The following is a 27,464-nucleotide window of genomic DNA, read 5'->3' on the forward strand; positions in this document are numbered from 1 at the left end:
CCTGTATTTAGTCATCAATTGATAACCTTATGCATCATGAAGCTCAAAAGCATTAAGTGTCAAGAACCAAAAACCTATGGTACTGTGAAGTCCATTTTTTTCTTATTCCAGAAAAGGCAAAACCATACGGACCAAAATCAGATCAGTGGTTGCCAGGGACTGAGTGTGGTGGTGGTGCTGGTTTGGACAAGGGAACTTAAAAAAAATTTTTTTTTTCAGTTATAGATGGACACAACATCTTTATTTAATTTATTTTTATTCTTATGTGGTGCCAGGGATTGAACCCAGTGCCTCACATATGCTAGGCAAGCGCTATACCACTGAGCCACAACCCCTGGCCCGGAACTTTTTTGTTTTTGAGGTGATGGAAATGTTCTATATTTTGATTGGAGGTTACACACTGTATATTTGTCAAAACTCAGAATTGTATGCTTTGAAAAAGTGGATATTACTGTGTGTAAACTACTCATCAGTAAATCTGAATTTTCAAAATTGGAGAAAAGAATGTCCTACAGTATATGCCCTGTATATGTATTACATATACTGTATATGTATTATATATACAGTTGGTCTTCCATATCAGCAGCATATGTATCCTCTTATTCAACCATCCTTGGTTTAAAAATATTTTGGAAAAAAAATGACTCTGTACTGAACATGTACAGACTTTCCTTTCCTCTTCATAATTTCCTAAAGCAAATCAGTATAGCAACTATTTACAAAGCATTTAAATTGGATTAGTTATTGTAATTAATCTAGAGATGATTTAAAGCATATGGGAGGATGTTCATAGGTTATATGCTAATAACATACAAGGGACTTGAACATCCCTGGATTTTGATATCCATAGGGCCTGGAACCAGCATACAGTAGAAATTGTATAGTCCTTTGGGAAAAAAAACCTAATTACTGAGCACTCAACCAATAAATAACTTATTCCGAATTTGGCTTCTGTGTCATGTTGTTTATATAGCGTGTAACATAACTTTCTGTTGATTTACCATACTCATCTGCTCGAAGCTTTAGAAATTTTATTACATTTTTTTTTCAGCACTTCCTTTCTAAAAAGTTCAAAGATTTGCTTAGTTTAAATAAGGAAAGGCACCAAGAGAAGGACGAGGCAATACTAGGCTATCAAAGAACCCAGAAGCACCAAAATGTGCGGGCAGTGGGGGGATTCTGCTTTGGTCTTCAGGAAAAGCAATACAAGCCCAGGAGGTCATTCTGTGAGTAATCGAGGTTATCTGGGTTTGGAAGGAAGTTCTGACTCCGCATTGTTTAATATTAGTCAGACTTCTGAGGTTACGGGTAGCCTAACATTAGTTTAATTAAAAAGCCAATCAAATACACTTAGAGACTAAGGCGTGTAAATCTCAGGGCGCTAGCTGGCGAGCATGGTCAGCACCCAGAGGAGGTCAGCTCCAGGCGGAGGCTGCCCGCGGGCCAGGAGAACCTCCTGCCTTGCCCGTCGGTTCTCCCTTCTCATTGGCCTCTGACGGACGCCTCTGGCGCCCATTGGCTCGCTCCGTCGCCCTCATCTTCTATAAGAGGCGGCATCTGGGGTCCGCGGGATGAACCTGCTTACCGCTGGTGGCTCCCGAGGTGAGTGGGGGTGGCCCCTCTCCGCAGGTACCGGGATTTGGGAACTCAGGACTGGAGCGGGGCGGAGGCAGAATTACCCTCCTGGGAGGTAAATGCCCAAGAGCAACCTGGTCTGCTGGGTTGGATTTGTACTCCTGCGGTTCTCTTCTTTCCTACTACCCCTTTTTGGGGGAGAAAAGACACTCATTTTTGAGGATCTCCTGTGTGCCAGAAACAGGCTCTTTTCACGACATCAGATTTCACTTTCACAACTAACGCTGTGAAATAGGTATTTCTTGAACTTTATACCCAAGAAAACTGGAGTTTGGAGTTGAACTCTGTTCTGTATAATTCCACGTTTCCTTTCCTTTTCTTTCCAACAAAGGGAAATATATCTTTTTTTTTTTTTTTTTTTTTGTCCCTTCTCCTCCCACAAAGGAAACCCTTCCTTAGACTTCCCTCCACAAAAGGTAGCCTCAGATGTAAAATCTCCGGAGAGGTGCAAAATGACGCAAAGCTCTGTACCCACTACCTCCATCCCAGGAGAGGACAAAGAGTTGGTGCAAGGAGGCAGATTAAAAAAAAAAAAGTATAGGTTCTTAAAGTTCAACTCTAGTTAATAGTGGATGGAAGCATAACTCTGATTAAAATTAACCATTTGATTTTCAGAGATTTAAAATTAAGTCCACATTGATATTCCACTCTAGTTATCTTGGGGGCGAAAGACGCTAGTTAAATTTCCTAACCCAATATGTGCCTGTTAATTCCCAAAGAAAGGTGGGTGGACTTCCAGCTCATGTTCCTGGAAAGTTATAATCTGTGGTTTACATATTTTATCTCTATAATTTTATTTGTACATGTATTATTATTGTCAGATTATCATCAGGTAGGGATATGACTTCTATTTCCCATTTCTTTTTTTAATATTTATTTTTAGTTTTAGGTGGACACAATATCTTTATTTTATTTTTATGTGGTGTTGAGGATCGAACCCAGCACCCTGTGCATGCCAGGCCAGCGTGCTACTGCTTAAGCCACATCCCCAGCCCAATTTTCCATTTCTTCACAGTGTCTTTATATCCTAGAACAATGTTTTTCATGGGAAGAGTTTTCTTTTGTACTTCATCTCTTCTTTCATCCTCATTCCCACTCCTCATACCTTCAGTTAGAATAGAAAATCAAGATTCTCTCGGAGATTCTCTCTGAACCAGTCCTCCTTGCAGATTTTAGCTGTCTTCAAACAGCATCCATGCTTTCAAAAGACTTTAATTTGATAGTGTTGTGTGCTTCCTAGATGAGATAAATTTAAATTTCACTTGTTATGGGTTAAAATAAAGGAGAGAGAGAGGAAAAAAAAAGAACTGGTCAGTGTGTGCACCTTGATGGACCTTCTTCTTGATATGTCTTCCTTATTTCCAGTGGTGTGCTGTGCACACCAGTGCATCTTTAGTCAGACAAGGAAATGCAGTAGGAGAATCTGCCTTTCACAAGAAAAGGAAAAGTACCAGTTGGCATTGACTGAGTAGGGGGTTGCTTTAAAAATGAAAATATACTTCTTGATAAGACACTAATTCAAACAAGCTTGACCCATTAGTTATTTTGTAGCCTTTCTCTTACCAGGCTAGTATTGTAGATTTTTTTTTTCTTTTTCTCTGAGGGGATAGGAGAGTGTAGTTGTTTGAAGGCGGAAAGGAAAACAAGGGCAAAACTGAGTTTCTAAAAAGATTCTGGAGATAGTTGAATGAAAAAAAAAAAAAGAACTGATACCTCATAAGCTCTGTCAACCAGACAAAGTTAGATCCTCTGTAAGCATCTTTTTTTTTTTTTTAAAGTGGGGGCAAGGAGTAGGAAAGGGAGGGAGAATTTTCTTCTGATTTCTTAGCAAAAGTTCCTTTGGAGAATCTTCTTATCTCAACTTAAACAGGAGTAGGAATGTTTCAAAAAATCTTAGTACAATAATTCATTATATCTCCAAATAGAAATAATATAAAATGCCTTGTATATTACATACAGTTAATGTATACTTTGAGATCTCAGGGTTTCTTTCCCTTCTGCTTGTTTACATTTATTGGAAAGTCTGTCTCCCCTCTCCTACTCCCCTATACACAAGTCTAAATTCCTTGGAGACAATTTTTTTAAAATCTTTCCTGTCTTAACACTAACTATGGTGCTTATATGCTTAGGTTGAAATTCATTCATTTTACTACTCGTTGTTGTTATTATTATTATTTGAGACTTAGTCTCACTATGTTGCCTTTAACTCCTGGGCTCAAGTGATCCATCCTCCTGCCTCAGCCTCACAAGTAACTGGGATTATAGGTATTTGCCAATAGTAATTATTTGAATTACAAAAAGTCTTCATTATTGTTTTAATTAGCCTTTTAGTTATAAAGCATTTCAAATAGAGATTGCTTTAATTCCAGAGAATAAATTGGCACAATTAAAAAATAAGTACTTTGGGGCTGGGGTTGTGGTTCAGTGGTAGAGCACTTATCTAGCATGTGCAAGGCACTGGGTTTGATTCTTAGCACCTCATATAAATAAGTAAATAAAATAAAGGTACATGAACAACTCATAAAAATATTTTTTTAAAAATAAGCACTTTTGGGAACTTGAACATAAAGAACTAATGAGTATTTGTTAAATTTTGAATTATATATCTCAATCTCTTCTTGATGCCTGAGATGGCCTAGTTTCTTCTGTGGGAAAAACATCAGAATACCAAGTCATACTATGGTGTTTTAAAATGTGTAAGATAATTCTGGATATTGTGAGCTCCAACTAGTTCTTTGGTAACTTAGCAATATTAAGTAGCATGTCCAAGTTGTTACACACTGATGAACATCAGACCAATGATGGCATAGGTCTGACTTCATGTTTCACATATTTCCTCACATCCTTTTATAGTGTAAATAGGTAATTGAGAAGATGCCAAAGTAGATACCTGGTTCACCTTTCTGAGTGAGACAGGATGGCCGAATGGTTAAGGGATGAATTACTAATCCATTGTGCTCTGCACATGTGGGTTTGGCTGGTTTTCCTTTCTGTTTCATCTTCTGAGAAGACAGTTTTCAGCTAGAAGCCAGGACTTTTGTTCTCCCATTTGTTTTTCTGAGCATTTTCAGGACAACCTGGGTTTGCTAACATTTGCATTTTCAAGGACCCAGTTTTAAATATGTGTTCTCACATCTTCTAGCTGTATGACCATGGACAGGTTAGTTTCTCTAAGCTTCATTTTTCTCGCTGATAAAAAAGGTTACAATTCTTATCCACTCCTAAGGTTTTATGAGAATTAAATGTGATAATATTAGCACATGATTTTATAGACATTTGACAATGTCAATTCCCTTACCCATCTCTTGGGTTGCTAAGAGTAGATGGAATTTAGCCATTAATAGGGTGGCAAATTACTTTTTTAAAATCTCCATACTCTTTGAACTTAATTATAGAAGTCCTTCAACTTAGTATAGGCCTTATAAATATTTGTTAAACTAAATTCAAAAGGTATAAATTCTGAAAGTGGAAAGTGTATTCTACTAGCACATTGAGTATCAGACTATTGTAATATGCCATATAGTTGAAGATTAATTGAATCCTACTTGGTTCTTTATTCCCTCTACCAAGTCAGGTGGGTCTCTTCAGGGCTACCATCTATCTTTAAGGATCCCAAAGTGTTAAACCTCATAGATTAAGAAAAAAGACTTTATGGATAAAAAAGAAAGCTCACAAGAGCATTCTGGTTAGAAAGACAATAATGCATGATACCCATAGGAAAGCATTTCAAAGCCAGGACTTTAGCTTCATGGAATACTACTTTGTCCTTATTTTTCTCAGTTAGTCTTGGGTCAGACTGGCTGTGGTATTGAGATGGACATTTGCATGAGCAAAGAAGATCAAGTCCAAATTCCCCTGCTGTACCTGTACAGAGTTTCTGATATCTAACCACACTTACCTTGCCTACATCATCTCTGTTCAAGTCTTTCACTTCCACGTCTTCTCCTCCCCTTTCTTTTTTTTCTTCAAGATCCTGTTTGATCATATCTGAGGAAGCCTCCCCAAACAGATATGAGAATATTCAGTATAGTCACTGCCATCCTCAGCCATCTGTGCTATTACAGTTCTTATCCTTCTGCATCATCATTCTCTTCCTACCAGACTAAGTTCCCTGAGGAACTGAAAATTAATTCAGTTACATCTCTCCAGTGACTATCATGTGCAGGGACTGTGTTAGGTGCTGGGGATACAAAAGATGAGAAAAGGCAATGAGGTCCTTGCTGCAATATAGCTCAAGTCTAGTTGGAGAGATAGACATAATCAAATTATCACCAAAATAATGATATGAACTCAACTGTGATTGCTGATATGAATGGGAAGTATATATCTCTGTGATAACCAATGTTGAGGGGAGTTGGCTTGGGCAGGACAGAGAAAGCTTCCACATTGTCATCACTATATTTGCTCTGAGTAGTGGTGTCACAGGCTTAGAGAGCAGTTAAAAGACAGTGATCTTCCTGGGTATGGTGGCACACAGATATAACCACAGCTACTCAGGTGGCTGAGGCAAGAGGATCTCCAGTTTTAGGACAGCCTCAACCACTTAGTGAGGCCCTAAGCAACTTAGTGAGATTCTGTCTCAAAATGACAAGTTAAAAGGGCTGGGGATGCAGCTCAATGGTAAAATACCCCTTTATCCAGTTTAAAAAAAAAAGAGTCTGAACTCAGTTATGTAATTTTAAGTTGCTACAGGTTAATTCCATTAGAGCTTCAACACGAAACTAGGCAATTATGAACAATTAATAACCTAAGGACAACTAATAATAAATCCTCAGTATGCTGTTTCCTTTTATTAATCCAAATTTTATTTCTCAAGTGTTAATCTCTTAATTGAAAGTCAAAAGTACAAAGTTATCATACTCTATTTTTATCCCCTACAGTATTCTTACCTCCCCTGAACACACAGTTGGATTTAAAATCTTGTAGGGCTTGTTAAAGTCAATGTTGAAAATGTAAAGATCAATGTTGAAAAGGTCAATGTTCAGGGCCCTTGGTAGGGAGAGTCCATGGGTGCAAAGGAAAGGAGACACTTAAGGTACCAGAATTCTCTGGCAAGCAGTTACCCTTGTAGACCATGCATATACAGAACTGGCCTCACTTTTGAGTTTGCAAAAGAGAAGTTCTTGTCCTTGCTCTGAAGGAGCTTGCTGCTTTGTAGAAGGCAAGATATACAAATAAAACAGCTGGGGAAGTAATTTAAGACCTAGTAAAAGTAAGTACTAAAATTGTGTTGGAAAGGGAGGTAGGCCTTCCTAGAAGAAGAATGCTCACTATCAGACTATAATAATCAGGGAGAGGGACTGGGATTGTGGCTCAGCGGTAGATCGCTTGCCTAGCATGGTCGGGGCCCAGATTCGATCCTCAGCAGCACATAAAAATAAAGGTATTGTGTTGTGTCCATCTACACCTAATATATATTTAAAAAAATAATCAGGGAGATAGGTAATTGTAGGCTTGAGTGAGGCCCTGAACAAATGATGGAATTCAAAAAAAAGTAAAGGGAACTAAAAGCATGCATTGTATGTACATTGCATTGTTAGCACTGTTAGGCAATGTGTTAACATTACATGGTCTCATACAGTCCTGCAAAGCATATCTGCATCTTCAGGTTTTGTAGGTGAGGAAGGGAAGCTTGGAGAGGTTAAGGTGCCCTGAGTTATCAAATATGGTTTGTGCTGCACAACTTCACTTTTAGCCTTTTGTCTATACATTCATATATTTTCATAGTTTTAGAGAATTACTCCAAATTCATCATGATCGAAGACAATAAGGAGAACAAAGACCATTCCTTAGAAAGAGGAAAAGCAACTCTCATTTTTTCCTTAAAGAATGAAGTTGGAGGACTTATAAAAGCACTGAAAATCTTCCAGGTAAGCACTGTCCATATTTTTGCACAAAAACATCCACAAATGTGTCTTTAAATTATATTTAAAACATAAATTATTGTAGATTCTTCAGAGACTGGCTACAGAAATTTTTTAAGAATTTATATTTCTAAAGTATTGTTCAGTTCAAATCCTTTCTCTGTGTCTTGTTAGCTGGATGATCATAGGTGAATTAATTAGGCTCTCTGCACATCTGTATAAAATGAGAACCTTATTTACCTCACCGGGTCGTTGTGGGAATTAATATAGTTAATATATTTAAAGTGCTTTGGGGCTGGGAGTTGTGGTTCAGTGGTAGAGCTCTTTCCCAGCATGTGTGAGACACTTTTTGGTTTGATCCTCAGCACCACATAAAATATACATAAATAAAATAAAGTTATAAAAAATAAATAAAATGCTTTGGATAATGCAAAGTAAATTATCAATAAATGAAAGATATTTTTAAAATCAAGTTTCTATCAATATGATATATTACATATAGCCATTTGAAAATAATAGTTCAAATAATTAAACATTTAAATATAGACAAATAGTTTAGAAGAGTTTGTGATTAAAAGCATCAAAATTTCTGGGCTGGGGTTGTGGCTTAGTGGTAGGGTGCTTGCCTAGCACGCATGAGGCACTGGGTTCGATCCTCAGTACCACATTTTAAAAACGTAAATAAATAAAATAAAGGTATTGTGAAAAAAATTTAAAAAAAAACATCAAAATTTCCTTCGCTATCCCATATCATCAGCCCTACTTCTTAGAAGCAGCCTTTTAAAACCATTTCTCTTCTTTAGCTCTTGGTGGTGAGTTATAAAACCTAAATATTGATTTGATATCTCTTTTTAAGTTAGGAAGTTTATACATTTATTTGTTCTCTATTGAAACTTTGTTTATTTTTTTGTTGTTGTTGCTGGGGATCAAACCCAGTGTCTCATGCATGCTAGGCAAGTGATCTACCACTGAGCCACAATCCCAGCTCCAGTAACTTTGATTTTGATACTGTCTTCTTTCCCTTTCCTTATCCCCCTTTCCCCAAATTTGATAATTATATTATTATTTTTTGTGTTGATTACCTTTGAGTCCTTAAGTAATATATTATATTTTGTTCTTCTATCAGTTTTCTATTTTATTTTATTGATAATCAAAGAATACAGGCACAGTTTAAAGAATCAACTCGTTCTGTAGATTTTATAAAGAAAACAGCAGTCTTCTGCTCCAACTCTCTTAATTTCCATTTTCTTTGTTTTGATAACTTTAGGTACAGAGGGTCAAGTTAATCTTACTAATGAAATCACATGTGCACTAGCATCATTGATTTATGAGTGTCTTCTGTCTTATTTTATTATTCCTTTTAACCTCCATTTCTCTCTTCTGATAGACAGCTGCTCTAATGTATTGGACGTGTACATTGACCTATTTTTATGTGCACTTTAGAATATGATGAATGTTTATATGTGCATTTGCTAGTAATTTCATATAAATGTTAAGGTGCTGTCAGCAATATTCCCCCACTTGGAATGGTGTTTTTAAGACTTTATTCTTCTAATTGCCATATGATGTTCCATGCATCCATCCCACTTTACTTGTCCTTAGCTTAGAGGAGGCAAATATTATAAACTTTTTAAGCCACTTTGCTAATATTTACTTCTACACTTATTAATAATTTTCTTATTCTGTTTCTATTTCTATTTCTTGTTTATTTTTTTTAATTATAGATATTCTCTACAATAAGTATTTAGGTTTCTTTGTACAACTCCCTTTGTCTCATATTGCCTTGAACACCCCTCCCCAAATGCTCCCATTTTCTCATTGTAGTTGTGTTTCAGTTTTGGCTATAACAATATTTAGAGTTTTCATTATTAAGAATATTATTTAGGGACTGGAGCTGGGGCTCAGTGGTAAAGCACTTGCCTAGCATGTGTAAGGCAGTGGGTTTGATTCTCGGCACTGCATATAAATAAATTTAAAAAATAAAGTCCATTGACAACTAAGAAAATATTAAAAAAAATAATAATAGGGGCCAGGATTGTGGCTCAGTGGTAGAGTGTTTGCCTAGCATGTGTAAAGCACTGGATTTGATCCCCAGCACCACATTAAAAAAAAAAACCAAATAAAATAAAGATATTGTGTCCATCTACAATTAAAAAATAATTAAAAAATAATATTATTCAAAGAAGAACTATATTATCCACAATTTGACTTTTCCTTTCCTGTAAAATAAGAAAATAGTGTTTAAAGGCATGGACCTTGGAGTTGAAGAGCCTAGGTTTGAATTCCAGTTTTGATACTTATTTGGTGTGTGTCTTTGAGAAAACTGCTTAACCCCTTTGTGCCTCTGTTCCTGTAATTAAAATATCTGACAGGGAAAGTCTTATTTATTACTCCTACTTTATCTGAATTTTCCTGGCTATATTTTTCCTCCAAATGAACTTTGAAATTAGTTACATTTCCTCACCAAATTCCATTGAGATTTTGATTTTTATTATTTTGTTATTATTCAATTTATATATTAATTTAGGAAGAATGGACATTTTGCATCCTTTTCTCCAAAAACATAATTTTTAACTGTGTATTTACTTGTCACCACTTAGAGAATATTTACAAATGCATTATTGTTATAAAAATCATTAGAAATAGATGAAACAAAGTTCTTCTTTATTCCTAACCAATTCCAGTTAATTTTGTTACTGGCTTTCTTCTTATTGATTTTATATAATTCCATGTTCTGAGATACACTCTGTCTGTTCTAATTTCCTAACATCCCCTAACACTCTTCTTTCTTGGCTCATGTGCCTTGATCATTCTAATCTCACTCCTACCTTTGCTTGTAGTTTCTTTGGTTTGGAATCCCTAGTTACTTCCTTCTGCCTTCCTATTCTAGTCATTCTTCAAGATTCATTTCAATTCCCAGCTGCTCCATAAAGCCTTCTCCTCCTTCTAACATATGATGTTTTTTCCCTTTGCCAAACATCTCACTGCTTGTATTTCCGAAGTTTCTTGTGTGTTGAACCCTTGTTTACATTCTTCATAGTCCTTACTAGCTGCACAGTGTTTATTAAGTTATTTTAACATGAACTGATTAGTGTTAGAGATCATCTGCTCTAACCCACTCATTTTTGTGGAAAAATCACTGGGTGATTGGTTCTCATGTTTCATTATGTACCTAGTACTTTTCCTTAGCTATCCACATTGGTAAGAGAATATATCCTCCTCCCCAGGTTTTTACATATGGTACCTACAGCCCAGACTGACATGGGAAGTGATTAGAAGAAGCAATCTGGTTTAGTTGCTCCTAAGTTTGTAGGTATTAAGCGCTGTGTTCAAGCTGTTAATCAAATTTTATTAAATGCATTCTGTAAAGGAATTTTTTATTTCACAAGGACTAACATTAATATCACTTTTTGGAAACTAGCTTTATTTGTGAGAATTTTCCAAAGTTTCTTTTTAAATTTTTTTTTAGTTGCATTTGGACACAATACCTTTATTTTATTTATTTATTTTTATGTGGTGCTGAGGATCAAACCCAGCACCTCCCACATTCCAGGTGAGAACTCTACTGCCTAGCCACAACCTCAGCCCCCAAAGTTTCTTTTTATCCAGGAGACTTGGTGTTTTGATTTGAATTTCATTTCATTCTGATAATCTAAAGGAAGTCTATTGGGTATTAATTTATTGGTTTTTGAAGGTATGAATTTTGCCAACTTTTATTGAATTGTACATAATATTTAAGGGGAATTATTTTGCTATTGGCAGCACTTAGAACTGCCAAGCATCTCCCCACTCTTGGCTGTATAACAACTGATTTTTAGTGATAATGAAAGTAATCTTCTCAAAAATTATTTACATTTGAAGCTATTACATGTAATCTTTACTTTCTACTTTTCAAAGGAGAAACATGTGAACCTGTTACATATCGAGTCCCGAAAATCAAAGAGAAGAAATTCAGAGTTTGAGATTTTTGTTGACTGTGATATCAACAGAGAACAATTAAATGATATTTTTCATCTGCTGAAGTCTCATACTAATGTTCTCTCTGTGAATCCACCAGATAATTTTACTGTGAAAGAAGATGGTAAGTTTGGAAACTGAAAATACTACTAAGAAGATTAAGTACCTAATGTATGTCTAATCTTACATTCATCTTGAAGATATGAAAGCAAAAATAAAACATTGTCTTTTAAATTTCTTACAGTCGGGCAATGAAGGGAACACAAAATACTAAAGAAAATTATAAAGCAACATTTGATTAAGGATGAGATAAGTGAAAAGGAAGCTTCAAGTGTAAGAACCAGGGTGATTAGAAATTATCTCTCAATTTCCAAATCATCAATCATTTCTTGATTCTACAAACCTCCAGTTCACACTCTCTAAGCACTTAGTAACTCTTTCTGGTCTTAGCATCTAGCAATAGTTACTCAATGAATATTTGCATCTGTTGAGAATGTTGACAGTGACTGACAGCTGTGATGTGAAATATGTCATGTACAGCATTCCCACCAAAAGCAAATGAGAAAGGAATTAAGTCTTCTAAGGCTTCAAACACTCAGGACACTCAGAGAGCAAAGATAAAGGCTAAGTTCTTCATTTGTGAAAAAATCCTTGTAGTTTATTTGGTGCAAAAGACAAATTGATTCATTTAGCCATATTTTTATGTACTCAATCTAAAATAATCTCCTGCTGGGCACGGTGGTGCACGCCTGTAATCCCATCAACTCCTGAGGCTATGGCAGGAAGATCATGAGTTCAAAGCCAGCCCAAGCTATTTAGTGAGATCCTAAGCAAATCAGCAAGGCTCTGTTTCTAAATAAAGTATTTTTAAAAGTCTGGGGGTATGGCTCAGTGGTTAAGCACTCCTGGGTTCAATCCCTGTTACTAAATAAATAAACAAATCAAACGAACAAATAAATAAAAATAATCTCAGATTAGGTCACAATATTTGGAGTATAATCAGCGCTGAGATTCATCTATCATGTATTTGTACAGCCGTATGTTTGTTAAAATATTTGTGTATCTCCATTTTTGGCTGGCAGGGAGCTGCTTCACTGAGATGCTTGAGTATTTTTCACCATACGCAAAGGCACTGTTGCTCCAGATCCTTCACTATGACTCCTGTGCCCACCATTAATAAAGAAATGGTTACCTAGGACTCTGATCTATTATGAGGGATGTGTGACCCTATTATATCTGTTGTTAAATATTTTGGATATCACTCCTGGGTGCAGTAGAAAAAGCAATGTACTGAAGCAAGAAGGACTGAGTTCCTCTCTCTTCCATTGAAAACAAATTACCTTGGGTACATTACCTTATCTTTCTGAAGTCTGATAGCTCACCTATAAAATGAAGAGTTTTATAAATAATAAGATGACTCAATTGATATTTAGGGTACACCAACTACTTATTAGATATTTCTGCTAAGAAACGGGGATACAAAAATATATAGTCCCTATTCTAAGTAATTATTATATTTTGTGAAAGAAAGACTTATAAACAGATATGTTATAATAAAGTATAACAAAAGTCTCCACCTTGATTGTTTTTTTTTTTTTTTGTGTGTGTGTGTGGTATCTGGGGATCAAACCCAGGACCATGCACATGCTAGGCAAGTACTCTATCTCTGAGCCACAACCCAACCCACAAAAAGCCTCTAGAGTTAGAAACATCACATCATAGGAACCCATGAAAAATTAGCAAGAGAAGTGTATGTGAAATGAAAAGGTCTCCTTACATATGGGTTTTGAAGGAAGTGGAGGACATTCTTAGGAAAACAGAAGGCTGGGTGGGTTGGGTGGGAGTGGGATAGGCATTCCTGGCAGAAGAATAGTATATGCAAACCCCAGTGTCCTGTAACTGAGGAATGGTGAGAATATCAAGGTGGCAAAGACATAAATGAATTTCTAAGATCCTTTTACTCAACAAAAATAGATATTCAAAGTTCTTATTAAACTTTTGCCTTGATTTGTGAAGTTGTACATCCTTAGCCTGCTTTGTAAGATAATGAACATGTGACTTAAAACATTTTTAAAACTTTGGTCTGTTACTGAAGTACAATATTTCTGCAACACTGAAGATACAAACCATTTTTATTTATTTATTTATTTTTAAAAATTTATTCTTTTAGTTATACAAGATAGTAGAGTATCTCTTGAAATATTTATACAAACATGGAGTACTTCTTATTCTAATTAGAATCCCAGTCTTGTAGTTGTACATGATATGGAGATTCACTGTCAAATAATTTTTAAAAGCAAAAATATTTTAAATAAAATTTACCTATTAGAAATAGAGCATTTATTTTACCTATATACTTTTAGCTTTGATGTACAAGATAAAAATCTCATCTAGAACAAATTCATCTTCTTCTTTATTGCCTTATTTAAGATTACTTCTTAAACTTTAAGTGGCTTTTGTATTTTTCAGGTATGGAAACTGTTCCTTGGTTTCCAAAGAAGATTTCTGACCTGGACTTTTGTGCTAACAAAGTTCTGATGTATGGATCTGAACTAGATGCAGACCATCCTGTAAGTATTTTTTAATTTTTTTTTTTTAGTTGTAGATGGATACAATGCCTTTATTTTATTTGTTTATTTTTATGTGGTGCTGAGGATCAAAACCAGTCCTTCACACTTGCTATGCAAGTGCTCTATCACTGACCTACAACCCCAGCCCTGTAAATATGTTTTAAAATAAACATTCTCATGGAAATAATTTAGAGAAAACTAAATTAAGGGCAACGTTTTTGAGAAAGAATTTTTCTAGACTAAATAGGGACTGGTTTTAATCTGGATTAGTAGATCTCCACATTGGTGGAAGTGAGATGAACTGCCTGAAAAGCATCTAACGTCATTGGTTCTAAGACATCTATCCTATGCCTGGTATTGCTATTATTAATAGCTATCCTGGGAATTCTACAATCAAGGGGTAACTGCAGTCAGTTCTTATAAAAATGGGCATGGGTTATTGGAAAAGGGAGTAAATGTACCACACACATTTTTCTGGCATGACTGCCTTATTAGACCATTAATAAACTAGGAAGTTTTTTTTTTTAATCTTGGAAAACTGTACATTACTGGCACAAGTTGGAGAATTAGTAAATCCAGAATATTAGGCTTGGAAGCTCTAGGTTCTTGGGAGGAGGGAAGAAACTGTGACTGTGGAGTCCCACATACCTACGCTTTGCTCTACCTCGTTTCACTTAGTTGCTGTGTGACTAGGACCTTCTGCTACTTTTGGCAGTCAGAGGTGACCCCCACTACATTTATTCTATAAACTTATTGAATAACTGTTGCAATGAAATGCAGTACTTGTCTGAAAGGAGCTTGTAGTCTAGTTGAAAAACTAAAGCATATATGTATAAATAAACATGCAAAAAATGTAAGTGTGCAAAGTGACATTAACAAATTACTTTAAAATAAACACAAGAGAGCAAACACTTCTAGCTGAAGAAATCAGAGAAAAGCAATGTTTCAACTGGGCATTAAAAGACTTCAGCAGGTAAAAGATGGAGAGGAAGGATAATTCGGGGAAATTAACAAAGATTCAGAAGCAAGAAAATCTGGGGCAGGTTAATGGAAAGGTGAGTAATGGGTTTTCCTGGTCTACTACTAAATTCTGGTAATTTTCACCTCCTAAGTATTTCTGAAATTTGTTCTTTATTTATCTTTACTATCACGTTCCTTAATTGGAGTCCCTGTCTCTAGCCCTGCCATCTTCAAACACATCCACAGTCATTAGAATGATCTAAAACCTCAATATGATCAATATCTAATAATTACTGATCTCCATCTCCTAAAAAAATCACCCATGGTTCCTAGATACATACCTAAGAGGATTGAAAATTTGTCCAAAATGTCCATAGCAGCATGAGAACAAGAAAGTAGGAAAAAAAATCAAATGTCCATCAATGGATGGAATGGATAAAGGGTGATTTGTGTGTCTTACATTCCAATCCATACAACGGAATATTATTGGCCATAAAAAGTTATAAAATACTTGAGATGTGCTACAACATGAATGAAGCCTGAGAGAAGCCAGTCACAAAAGGCCATATAATGTATGATTCGTTTTACATGAAGTGTCCTGAATAGGCAAATTCATGGAAACAGAAAATAGCTAATGAATATGATGTAACATTTTTTGGTTGTGAAATTTTTCTGAAATTAGAAGATGTACGGGCTGGGGATGTGGCTCAAGCGGTAGCGCGCTCGCCTGACATGCGTGCGGCCCGGGTTCGATCCTCAGCACCACATACCAACAAAGATGTTGTGTCCGCCGAGAACTAAACAATAAAACATTAAAAATTCAAAAAAAAAAAAAAAAGAAGATGTAGGTGGTTGTTAATTTCTGTGACTATATTGAAATCTTTGAAATGGATTCTTTATTATATATATGAATTATATCACAATAAAGTTGCTGTTTCAAAAAAAATTACCAAGGTACTTCCACAACTCAAGGCTCAAATCAACCTCCTTAGCAGGTATTTAATCTCCAGGCCCATTATTATTCTAGGCATGCTCCATCCCCACCCTCCAACCTCCAGAAATATTGGCTTGCTTAGATATTCTTAGGTACAACATACAGTTTTCAATCTCTGTGCTATTGTTGGTGTTATCCCTTCTGATCTCCTCCATATGTTTCCACTCCCTCCTGAGACTTAGCTCAGGAATCAACACTGAAATCCTTTCCTGAGCCACACTATCCTCTTTTATACCCTAGATTATGAGCATCTGTTTTGTGTTTCTGTGACATTCTGTGAAATTCAATATGGCACTTACCATGTTTTCTAATAATTGGTTCATGTAAACTTCTTAAAGCTCCAGATTGTTCTTTGTTCATATTTATGTCTCCAGACTTTAACATAAAGGCAAGTACTCAGAAGGGGATCATAAATTTGTACTCAAGAGATGAGTCCCATTTACTCTTTGCAGGTGTCCTCATCTTTTCTTTTCTTTGCATTATTGGTTATTTCCTCATGGACTTTACTTTTTTTATTTCTTATTTTGTCTACATTTTCCTTAAATATCTTTCAAGTTGGAGTTTTAACAGTACTATTTTATCTGTTCTTCTCCTTGCCTGATACTGGGGATTGAACCCAGGGATGGTCTACCACTAAGCCACACCTCTAGCTCTTTTTATTTATTTATTATGTTAAGAGAAGATCTCACTAAGTTGCTGAGGCTGGCTTTCGAACTTGCAATCCTCCTGCCTCGGCCTTAAGTCACTGGAATTATAGGCATGTGACATTACACCCTACATTTGTCTTTTTTTTTTTAAATTGCCTCTGTTTGCATCTGCAAATGATGAAATTGTTTGCATTTTGTGATAAGATCTAAGGTTAAATTAAGTATCTATTTCAAATATTATTAATTACTATTTAACTGTTAATTTTGACCACAGGTAAATATAACTGAAGATATGGTCGAATGATTAAGAAAAAAACAAAACAAAGCAACTCACTAGTGAAAGAGAGCCTTGGATTTAGCTAGAACTGTGATTTCCCTAGTTTTCAAACTACTTTATCTTTATAAACACTATAGTATCTTAGTATCTTTGTATAGAAACTATCTTTTTTCTTTGTAACCATTAGAGTATAAAGGGGGTAGTGTAACACCGATTTCAAAATCAAAATTATCACAGTACCTGCTCATAGTAACAGTTGTATAGCCAGTTAATATATTTCTGCTAATAATAATGAAATGTTTCCTAAATGTAAATTTTCAAGAATTTTTAGTATGAATTTTAAAAAACTTATCTTTAATTATTAGGGCTTCAAAGACAATGTTTACCGTAAAAGACGGAAGTATTTTGCAGAGTTGGCTATGAGCTATAAACAGTAAGTATATTATCTAATAACATATTCAACATTGAAATCATAAAATAAATGACTGGAGTAAATTGTGTTTATTTAGGCTGCTACTTCAGAATGACTCCTTCCCTTTATCTCATTAGTGGAGACCCCATTCCCAAAGTTGAATTCACTGAAGAAGAGATTAAGACCTGGGGAACCATTTTTCGAGAGCTCAACAAACTCTACCCAACCCATGCTTGCAAAGAGTATCTCAAAAACTTACCTTTGCTTTCTAAATATTGTGGATATCGGGAAGATAATATCCCACAATTGGAGGATGTCTCAAATTTTTTAAAAGGTAATAAGCTAATTGGTTTTTTGTAAGGGGAATGTTAAACTCTGTTTTGATCTTGACAGCATTTAAACAGAGGAATAAAATCTAGTTGTATGGAAGATCAGAGTTTTCCCGTCTTCTGTTTTGGAGTATTGCATTCAGGATTGGGCACCACAGTTAAAGAGGGATGATCATAACGTGGAACAAGAGAAGAGCAAAGTGAGCAAACTTATGAGAGGAGTTGAACATTTATCTCATAAGTCAAATTTGAAGGACACTTAGGATGTTCAACTTGGAGATTTAGGGGACATTTATTAACATTTAAATATTTGAATATTTGAAAGCCATCTTACATAGTAGAGGGAATACTGTGTGACCCTAAGGTAGACTGTTGGGTTAAAAACTGCAAGCTTGTGGCTTAGAATGGAGAATATCTTGTTAAAAGAGCCAAAAGCCATTTGAAAACACAGCAGACTTCTGAGAGGTTACTTCCCTATTCATGGAGGTGTTTGTACGAAAGGTCCACTAGTCAGAAAAGATTCAAGCAACTTGGGGAATGGTGACATAGATGATCCCTTTCCACACTAGGATTCTATCATTTTATCAAGAAAGATATGCTAGTAGAAGCATGAACAAAAGGTAAAGATAATTTTATTCCTTTTAGTTCTTCATGCATTTTTGATCCAAGCTTCATTTTTTCTACATAGTATAAAAAGCAAAATGACCAGGGATTTCTAGGATTGAAAATATCTTAAAAAAAAAAAAAAGGAAATAGCCCCCTTTATCACAGCAGAATGGAAGATGTAGTGAAAAAAAGAGGTTATATTTTTGAATCACAGTGATTTATTTTTTAGTTGTAGTTGGACACAATACCTTTATTTATTTATTTATTTTTATGTGATGCTGAGGATCAAACCCAGGGCATTGCACGTGCTAGGCAAGCACTCTACCACTGAGCCACAATCCCAGCCCCTAGTTTCTTTTTTGAATGGCTGAAATGACTATCTTTGTGTTTCTCTCATGTACTATTAACAAAAATCTACATATCTATTCAAGAACTATAGATATAACTAAAAACAAAATAAAAATGAATTCTGTAAGAAATTCATTTAATATTATTTCTATAAGGGAAGAAATCGTGTGTTTCCTATAAAAGCTAGACTAGTAAAATAGTACGGAACCAGTCAATGCAAATGACCTTGCTGGACTTACAAAGTTCGACAAGTGTATACAACAGAAGTTGTTGGAAAATCAAATTTGCAAGAGATTTGGAGGAAGTATTCTGTTATGGATGCAAAACTGACAGCTGTTCCCTTGGGATCTAGAGCCTGGGATGACTGCAGGATATATTTACTGGAGGTATTTCAAAGGCTAACTGTCAAAGACAGAAAAAACAAAATTAAAAGTTCAAACAAAACATTAGCTGAAGGATAATACCTATATTGTCAAATATGGTAGCTATTAGTCACATGTGATTATTTAAATTTTAAATAATCAAACTAGATTGAAATCAAAATGTTGGTTTCTCACTCACACTGGCCACATAAAGGAGTACTCAGGAGCCACCTGTGGTTAGAGGTTGCCTTATTGGATAGCACAGATACAAAATATTTTGATCACTGTGGAGAGTTCTATTGGATAGTTCTCTGCCCATCAGAGTGGGAGTATCCAAGTACAAACCGGATAAAATGGAACACCAGAATTGTGAGGGTTTGAATGAAGGACAAGATTGGTGCTCACAGAGAGATCTTCCAAGTCACTAAAGCCTGGTGGCAGGCCCCCTGTACAGTAAGCATGCAATCTTGGCAGATGGGGGACAGAAGAGCACCATTCAGTTGACATAACCTTAAGAAAGGACAAAATATAATGCTGGCTAAAAATGGCATAGATTAAAAAATGATATAAAATAATAGATCTTTTAAGTGAGTTCTTACAAAAAGAAAGTAAGATTAAGGGATATTCTCAACCCTTTAATGAGACAGTAAGGGATAGTGTAAGAAGAACTGGGTTTTCATCCTACCTTTATCATCTACTGCATGTCCTCGAGCACATTATTGAGTCTCTGAGCTTCAGTTTTATAGCTGTCATAATAAGGAGAAACATCCTTAATTCATTTTGTAAACACAAAAGGAGATGTGATATGTAAAAGGTCTAACTCATTACCCGGTCATGGTAAATGTTTAATAATTAATAGTTTCCTTTATGCACATACTATAAGTTTTAGTTTCTATGTCCTCCCTCACAATGTTGCTTAGTGCCAGTGGCAGAATTAAAATGCACCGGTCAATGATTTTTCTCCTTTTCTTTGCAGAGCGCACAGGGTTTTCCATTCGTCCCGTGGCTGGTTACCTATCACCAAGAGATTTCCTATCAGGTTTAGCTTTTCGAGTTTTTCACTGCACTCAATATGTGAGACACAGTTCAGATCCCCTCTATACCCCAGAACCGTGAGTACTTTCACTTCAGCCATTCACTCATCAAATAGTTATTAATAATAATGTTACCCCTCATGGATTGTTAGTGAGGATTAAATGAATTAGCATGTGAAAAGCATCTAGCATAGTGCCTAACATCTAATACATTTCCATGCTCTATACAATTAGCCATTAATATAATTATTAATTGACAACCTGTTAGGTGCCAGGTGATATTCTTTGCAAAGAGGGTGTAAAGAAATCAGACAAAAATTTCTGCCTTCATAGAGCTTATATTCCAGTGGGGGCTATGGGTAACAAACAAATAAATGTATGTGTATATTATGCCAGATGGCAATAAACGCCATGGACAAAAGTCAATCTAGGAAAAGAATGGAGGTGTGTATGTGAATGTTGCTGTTTTGTGAGGGGTGATAAGGGAGGACCATGCTGAGAAGATGACATATAAGCAGAGACCTAATTGGGGTGGGGTTGGGAGACATGAGGATGTCTCTGAGTATCTGATATGCACTTATGTGTGTGAGTCTTTGAGTGGTTTTAAACCAAAATCATTTCTTAATTTGATTAATGTCCTTTGTGATCCATTACTACCTGATCACTGGAATAACAGTAAGATTGGATTTTGATTTGATTGAATGGTTGATTATGTATTTATGCTAAGCATCACAGTGTGACAAACTTGTACCTTTATTTCAGAGATACCTGCCATGAACTCTTAGGTCATGTTCCCCTGTTGGCCGAACCTAGCTTTGCTCAGTTCTCCCAGGAAATTGGTCTGGCATCTCTTGGAGCTTCAGAGGAGGCTGTTCAAAAACTGGCAACGGTATAAATCTGGAAATTCCTGTATAGTTCAGTAATTCTCAACTGGGTACATTTTATTTATGTGGTTTAAAAGTTCATACATATTCAAAGTGACCATTAGAAAATTTGTCTTTGCAGATGATATTTAAATTAAATAAATTTAAATGACATTAAAAGAAGATGAATAATTTTAAGGATTTTTAATGAGCTTTAAAGGAAGGTAGAGAAACACAAGATTACTTTAATTTTACTAGTTTCTTTTTAAACTGGGGATATAACCCAGGAGTGTTTTACCACTGAGCTACACCCCAGATCTTTTTATTTTTTATTTTGAGACAGTGTCTCATTAAATTTATCAGGCGCTCACTAAATTGCTGAGGCTGGCCTTGAACTTGCTATCCTCCTGTCACAGCCTCCTGAGCCACTTTGATTACAGGCATGCATCACCACGCCTGATATAATTTTACTAGTTTGTATACCTTTCCCAATAAAAATGCTGGGCTTTATAAAAATTATGCTAAAAGTTTTTGAGCACTAGACACAGACACTGTTCTGGAAATACAAAGATGAGTAAGGTCTTGTTCTTGTCTTCAAGAAACTGCTATACTACGTGAGGACACAGTCATGTTTGAGTGAGATAAAGCCTATAGAGAAGTTCAGGTGAACTACTCCAGGAGCCCAGGGAACAATTTGGAAGAGTTTTAATGGAAAAGGGACATCTGGACTAGCTGATGAAAAATGAATAATATTCTTATGTGCCAAGAAATGAAATATGAACATCTAGGATGAGGACACACACGGAAAGACAAGGAGGTGCTTGCTTTGTTGAGGAAATGACAGGAAATTGGAGAAAGTTCTGTGAGAGTGTAGGGGGGTCATGTAAGATGGACTAGCTGGTTGGAATAGTGCTTCTTAAATTATAGTTTGGAGACCCTGGGGGTGGGGGTCCTTGAGACCTTCCATAGGGTCCTTGAGGTAAAAATTATGCATAGGTAAAAGATGCATTCAAAGGGTAGAGTGGATTTTCATGTAACAGAGTTCAGATTCCACATTGCAGATGAACTTTAAGAAAATACCATGTGTTGAGTTTTGATGTAGTTCAATGAAGAATATCCACACTTATCTTGAAAGGCTACTAAAATACCCAACCCTTTTCCAACTACATAGCTGTGAAGATGAATTTTCTTCATTTACTTAAATGAAAACAACATATTGCAATAGGTTAAATACAGAAGCAAATATGACAATCCATCTGTTTTCTAGCCAGACATTAAATAATGTCTAGCCAGACATTAAAAAGATTTATAATAATGTTAACTAGATTCCACATTGTGTACCCAATAATTATGATTATATTTTGTTAAAAATTAAAATTAAAAAGATTTATAACAATGCAGAATGATACTACTTATTTTACTAAGTTGTTATTTATGGCTGGGCACTGTGATGTATGCCTGTATTCCCAAGAGCTTGGGAGGCTGAGGCAGGAGGATCCTGAGTTCAAATCCAGCCTCAGCAAAACTGAGGCACTAAGCAACTCAGTGAGACCCTGTCTCTAAATAAAATGCAAAAAGTAGGGCTGGGGATGTGGCCCAGTGGTCTTGTGTCCCTGAGATCAACCCCTGGTATCCATCTCCCAAAAAAGATATTATTTATGTTACCATAAAATGGGTTTGCTATATTTAAAGTTACTTAGTAAATATCTTAAATTTTTCTTGATCTTGGTTTTTAATATGGTCAATACAGTTAGCTATAACTTATAAACAAAAAAGATTTCTGAGATCTTCTGTAATTTTTAATTGTATACAACAATGTTCAGAACAAGTTTGAGAAGTACTGATTTAGAATGAGGCCAGACCATGTAAAGACTTGTGAACTGGGCTGGGGATCTTGGGCTTTCTTCTGGAGACACTTTAGGTGAGTGACTAAGAGATGATTTTTTTTTTTTTTTTGAGTTGCTGAGGATAGAATTTAGGGCCTTGTGCATGCTAGGCTAGTGCACTGATGAAACTTGTTTTAATTAAGTCATTAATGATGTGAAAATATTATTAATGTTCTTTTGCAGTGCTACTTTTTCACTGTGGAATTTGGTCTGTGTAAACAAGATGGGCAGCTAAGAGTCTTTGGTGCTGGCTTACTTTCTTCTATCAGTGAGCTCAAAGTAAGAGTTGTGAATTTTTACACATAACCCTGCTTACCTAATATAACTGACAAGCTTAAAACAGTTCTTGTATTTGAACAAGGGCTTACTATTGAAAATACTTGGGGTGGCAGTAAACATTACTTGAATACTTTTTCTATTTCCCAAGTTTTATATATATACAAGTTGTATATTTATACAAATGTACATATATACATATATCTATATATGTATCTACATGTATAATATATAGATATGTAAGATATACATGCACACATATATAATGCCTTTTATTTGTTTATTTTTATGTGGTGCTGAGGATTGAACCCAGTGCCTCACGTATGCTAGGCAAGCACTCTACCACTGAGCCCCAGCTCTAGCCCTATAATGTCTTTTAAATAAAAACTGTTTTGAAGCTTTGCTTAAAAAGTTTTGCTGTTTCCTCACCATTTGTTATACTACCAGTAAAATCTATAATTTCTAGTGTATTATTTGAGATTTATTGTTTATCCAATGAGTGAAGGAACTTGTTCAGTGATGTCTACCACTGTCCAAGGTACTACATTCCTGCTCTGAAGGAGTCTGCTACCTAATGGTGGGTATCACTCATGTATAAGATTAACTACTGGCACCTACTGTTAGGTAGAAAGCAGATGTCATAATGCAGGAATGAAAAAAGGTCCTTGGGTGTCTCCTAAATGTAGAAGAGAGTTAGAATAAAGCCATAGAGATAACAGGGGGCATTTTTTTGAAGAATAAGCCATTTGTTTTGCTGAGGTATAATATGGGTTTAGTGGAGATGTAGGAAATGTTTGGAATTGTAGGTTGAGGCCATTGCATAAGTAAAAAGTTTGGAGGTATGCCAATTCTGGTAATTGTGTGATCCATGAAAATAGACCGTATATCTTGATCCACTGACTCTTTGTTCTCTAGCATGCACTTTCTGGACATGCCAAAGTAAAGCCTTTTGATCCCAAGATTACCTGTAAACAAGAATGTCTAATTACAACTTTTCAAGATGTCTATTTTGTATCTGAAAGTTTTGAAGATGCAAAGGAGAAGATGAGGTAAATCTTTCTCATGCCTTTATTTTCTTTTGCAAAAGATGGATCTAGAAATAAGCAGCTAGGTAATTAGGAGCACACTAGGAGCCTTTTTGCCTGTGACACATTTCCCTTTCATGACAAATATTTAGAATGTGATATTTGTAATGATATTAGGTGGTTGCAAATATGAATCAGATAGAGTGAAAAACTGGTTTATTCCAATTCCTTCCCATTAGAGAGTTTGTAGCTTAGTAGAAAAAATAAACTATACACAAATTACTATATAACAATATGGAAAAATGACAAGTAACTAAAAAAGATATAGATGACACATTGTTCACGTTTTATTCAAGAGCAGTTCATTTTAGCTGGGAAATAGGGAAAGCTTAACTGCATGTGAGAAAGTACTTGAAGGATAGATAGATTTAAAAATGTTAAGTTTTAGGTTTAGAGACAGCTTAGAAAAAGGTAAGGATGTTGAAAAAGAATAAGAGATATGTGCAATGTATTCAAAGTTATACTTTAATTGTTAATCAGCCATATATGTGGTTAAAAAAGAAGGCTACTAAGGGGAGATTTGTATAATACTTCTGATGAAAATAAAACTCTTGAACTACGATAGTAAGGAAGGAAAGAACTGTAAGCAGAATTAACAAAAAAACATTTGGTGGAGAGGGTCATGAGGTCACATTGTGAAGATAGTGATACAGGTTGAAGATATATTCCTTGTCTTCCAGAGATTGACTGTAATTGGGGAGTTAGGCCATGCACAGAACCAAATAATAATATTGGCAGTGCTTTCTCTAGTACATATGTCACTTTTGTGCAAATTGGAAGTGGTCCCCTCTGGGTGTACCAGATGGATTACAACCTGAATTCCAATCCCTATCATGTACAATTGTCCTTAGCTGCACAGTTATCCTTAGGGATCCTGAGAGGTTCAAATGTTGGTTTGATAAAGGAGGCAGGATATTAATGCTTGAAGATAGGGTAGAATTTAGGTCATTTAAGTGGAAGCTAGAGGAAAACATTCTAAGCAGAAAGAATATACAAGTGCAGTAGGTAGGACTGTTCCTGGACTCTGTGCATGTGGGTAGGTATAGGTATGTAAGGTATAGCTGAGAAATCTGTTACTCTGTGGTCAAATATTGCCACTATCTGCTAATAGAGGTACTGTGGTTGGTGTCCTTAGTGTAATCTAGAGAAATATAGGGCTGGGGTGCTCAGTGCTGGAGTACTTACTTGGCATGTGTAAAGCCCGGGGTTCCCTTCCCAGAACTGCAAAATAATAATAGTAATAATAATAATAATAATAATAATAATAATATAAGAATGCAAGAGATATAGAGCTGTATAAAGGCTGTGTAAAGTAACAAATCATTAAGAAACTTATTTTTTTTAATTTTATTTTTAGTTGTAGTTGCACACAATACCTTTTATTTATTTATTTATTTATTTATGTGGTGCTAAGGATCGAACCCAGGGCCTTGGACGAGCTAGGCAAGCACTCTACCACTGAGCCACAACCCCAGCCCAAGAAAGTTATTATTGAGAGACTTTGCCCTAGTAATGTCAGGGTAGGTGTATTTAGGACTACTTTAGGTTTTCTACCTGTTGCATTCCTGGGGCACTCTGCATGTGTAGGTGGGGAATTAGGTCAAATTGGTTGCACACATATCTAATAAAGATTTGCCTTTTTCTTAGCATGTGAAATAGGTCATCTATTTAGTTTGCATCATCTGGACCCCACTCCTCAAGATTGACGGTCTCTTGTTTGTTTTCTTAAACAGAGAATTTACCAAAACAATTAAGCGTCCATTTGGAGTGAAGTATAATCCATACACCCAGAGTATTCAGATCTTCAAAGACACCAAAAGCATAACCAGTGCCATGAATGAATTGCGCCGTGATCTCGATGTAGTCAGTGATGCCCTCACTAAGGTCAGCAGGCAGCTGAGTATGTGATGGTCGCCAGTCCTCGTCCAGAAAGCATCTGAGCTTCAGTTCAGAGCATGTGCACTAACTCTTGCTTTTCTTGAAGACCTGATTGTGGAGGCACAGCATTTCTGACTAAGCAATCACTAGTCTTTGAAAATGTGTACCCAGGATACTCTATACCATCTATTTTGTTTTGTTTTGGCTTGTCTTTTGTTAACTGCTTTAGTTAAATATAACTTACATACTATTTAATTCATCCATTTTTAGTAGAAGAAATTGTTTGACCCAATGGATAGACCTAGTCTCAACCTGTCTTTATTTTCCCCAGGCCTTCTTGAGTAAAATGACCTTTATGATCACTTAGAATATCTTGACGAGTGTTATGGAGCTGATCCATATTCCTGCCTGTATCTGTTACTTATCACTTAATGTGTGCCAACCTCAACCATGTTCACACACTTAAATTTAATACATCAGCTGTTCCTGTTGCTAGCATGAGAAAAAAAGAGATCTTTACACATCGAATGTGCCTAGTAAAGAGCAAGCAGTTTTGAGTGTAGCATCTTATAGGGATATAGAAGTAGTTAAGTCTGAAAAGGCTGATTGGGGCATAATTCTTAACACTAGTCTAATAATTTCACATTTTATTTTGTAGGTACTAGAGAGATCCTTCCCAAATGTCTGTCCTCGTTGAACCTCTTTCCTTTCTGTGACATTACATCATTCTGGTTTTGTTCTAGATTATTATGAAGCCTAGGGGAACTTGGTGGGGGTGTCACTTGCAAGGCCCTGTACTGGGACATATAGTTCCACGTAACATGCTGGTATTTTCTTAGGCTAGCAGGGCAGTGTTATCAAAGGGAGAGTTTAAATTGAGACAGATGAAAGAAATACAAGGTTTCTGAGAATTTTATTTTCAAGATATAAGGTGAGGCTAAGAAATAAAAAGGCAAACAATGAGGGTAGAAGGTGGGGAAAAGGAGAGCAAGTAGAATGTCCAAAAGGTGAAGAGCAGTTTAGGTCTGAACCTATAAATATGTAAGGATTGCAGGGACTGGTGTTTATGTGGTGTTAGCTGTGTAGCATAGGGATAAGTAGTTGTGTTAGCGTCTCATTGCTGTAACAAAATAACTGAGATAATAAACTTATAAAGAGGAAGGCTTATTTTGGCATACAGTTTTGGAGATTTCAGTCCATGGTTGGCTGACCCTGTTGTTTTTAGGCAGTACATCATGGTGGGAACACATGACAGAGAAAAACCATTCACCTCACAGTGGAGAAGTGAGTGGGGTTGGAGAAAGGGGTGGGGGCGGGGGGCGGGCATTCTTACACACACCAGGGTTCCCCTAGTCAGTTCAAGGGCACTCCCTAATCAATGACTGGAAGACCTACCACTGAGGACTAAGCCTTTAACTAAGTCTAACACATGGGGCTTTGGAGAACATTCCAGCTTTAAACTATAGCAGCACTCCTGTTAT

At 35.9% G+C, this 27,464-nt stretch overlaps 1 protein-coding gene across 1 annotated transcript; it reads left to right on the top strand.

Annotated features, from left to right (window-relative positions):
• Positions 1 to 1,403: 1,403 nt before the first annotated feature.
• On the top strand, positions 1,404 to 27,264 carry Tph1 (tryptophan hydroxylase 1). The gene is made up of 11 exons (XM_005326751.4): positions 1,404 to 1,602; positions 7,363 to 7,505; positions 11,397 to 11,580; positions 13,926 to 14,026; positions 17,270 to 17,337; positions 17,454 to 17,650; positions 19,938 to 20,073; positions 20,758 to 20,884; positions 22,928 to 23,023; positions 23,936 to 24,069; positions 25,839 to 27,264. Exons 1-11 carry the CDS (start codon positions 1,572 to 1,574, stop codon positions 26,011 to 26,013), a joined length of 1,392 nt encoding a protein of 463 aa, XP_005326808.2. The 5' UTR covers positions 1,404 to 1,571; the 3' UTR covers positions 26,014 to 27,264.
• Positions 27,265 to 27,464: the final 200 nt, after the last annotated feature.

This window comes from Ictidomys tridecemlineatus, chromosome 4 (assembly GCF_052094955.1).
Source record: "Ictidomys tridecemlineatus isolate mIctTri1 chromosome 4, mIctTri1.hap1, whole genome shotgun sequence".
NCBI classification, from domain to species: Eukaryota; Metazoa; Chordata; class Mammalia; order Rodentia; family Sciuridae; genus Ictidomys; species Ictidomys tridecemlineatus.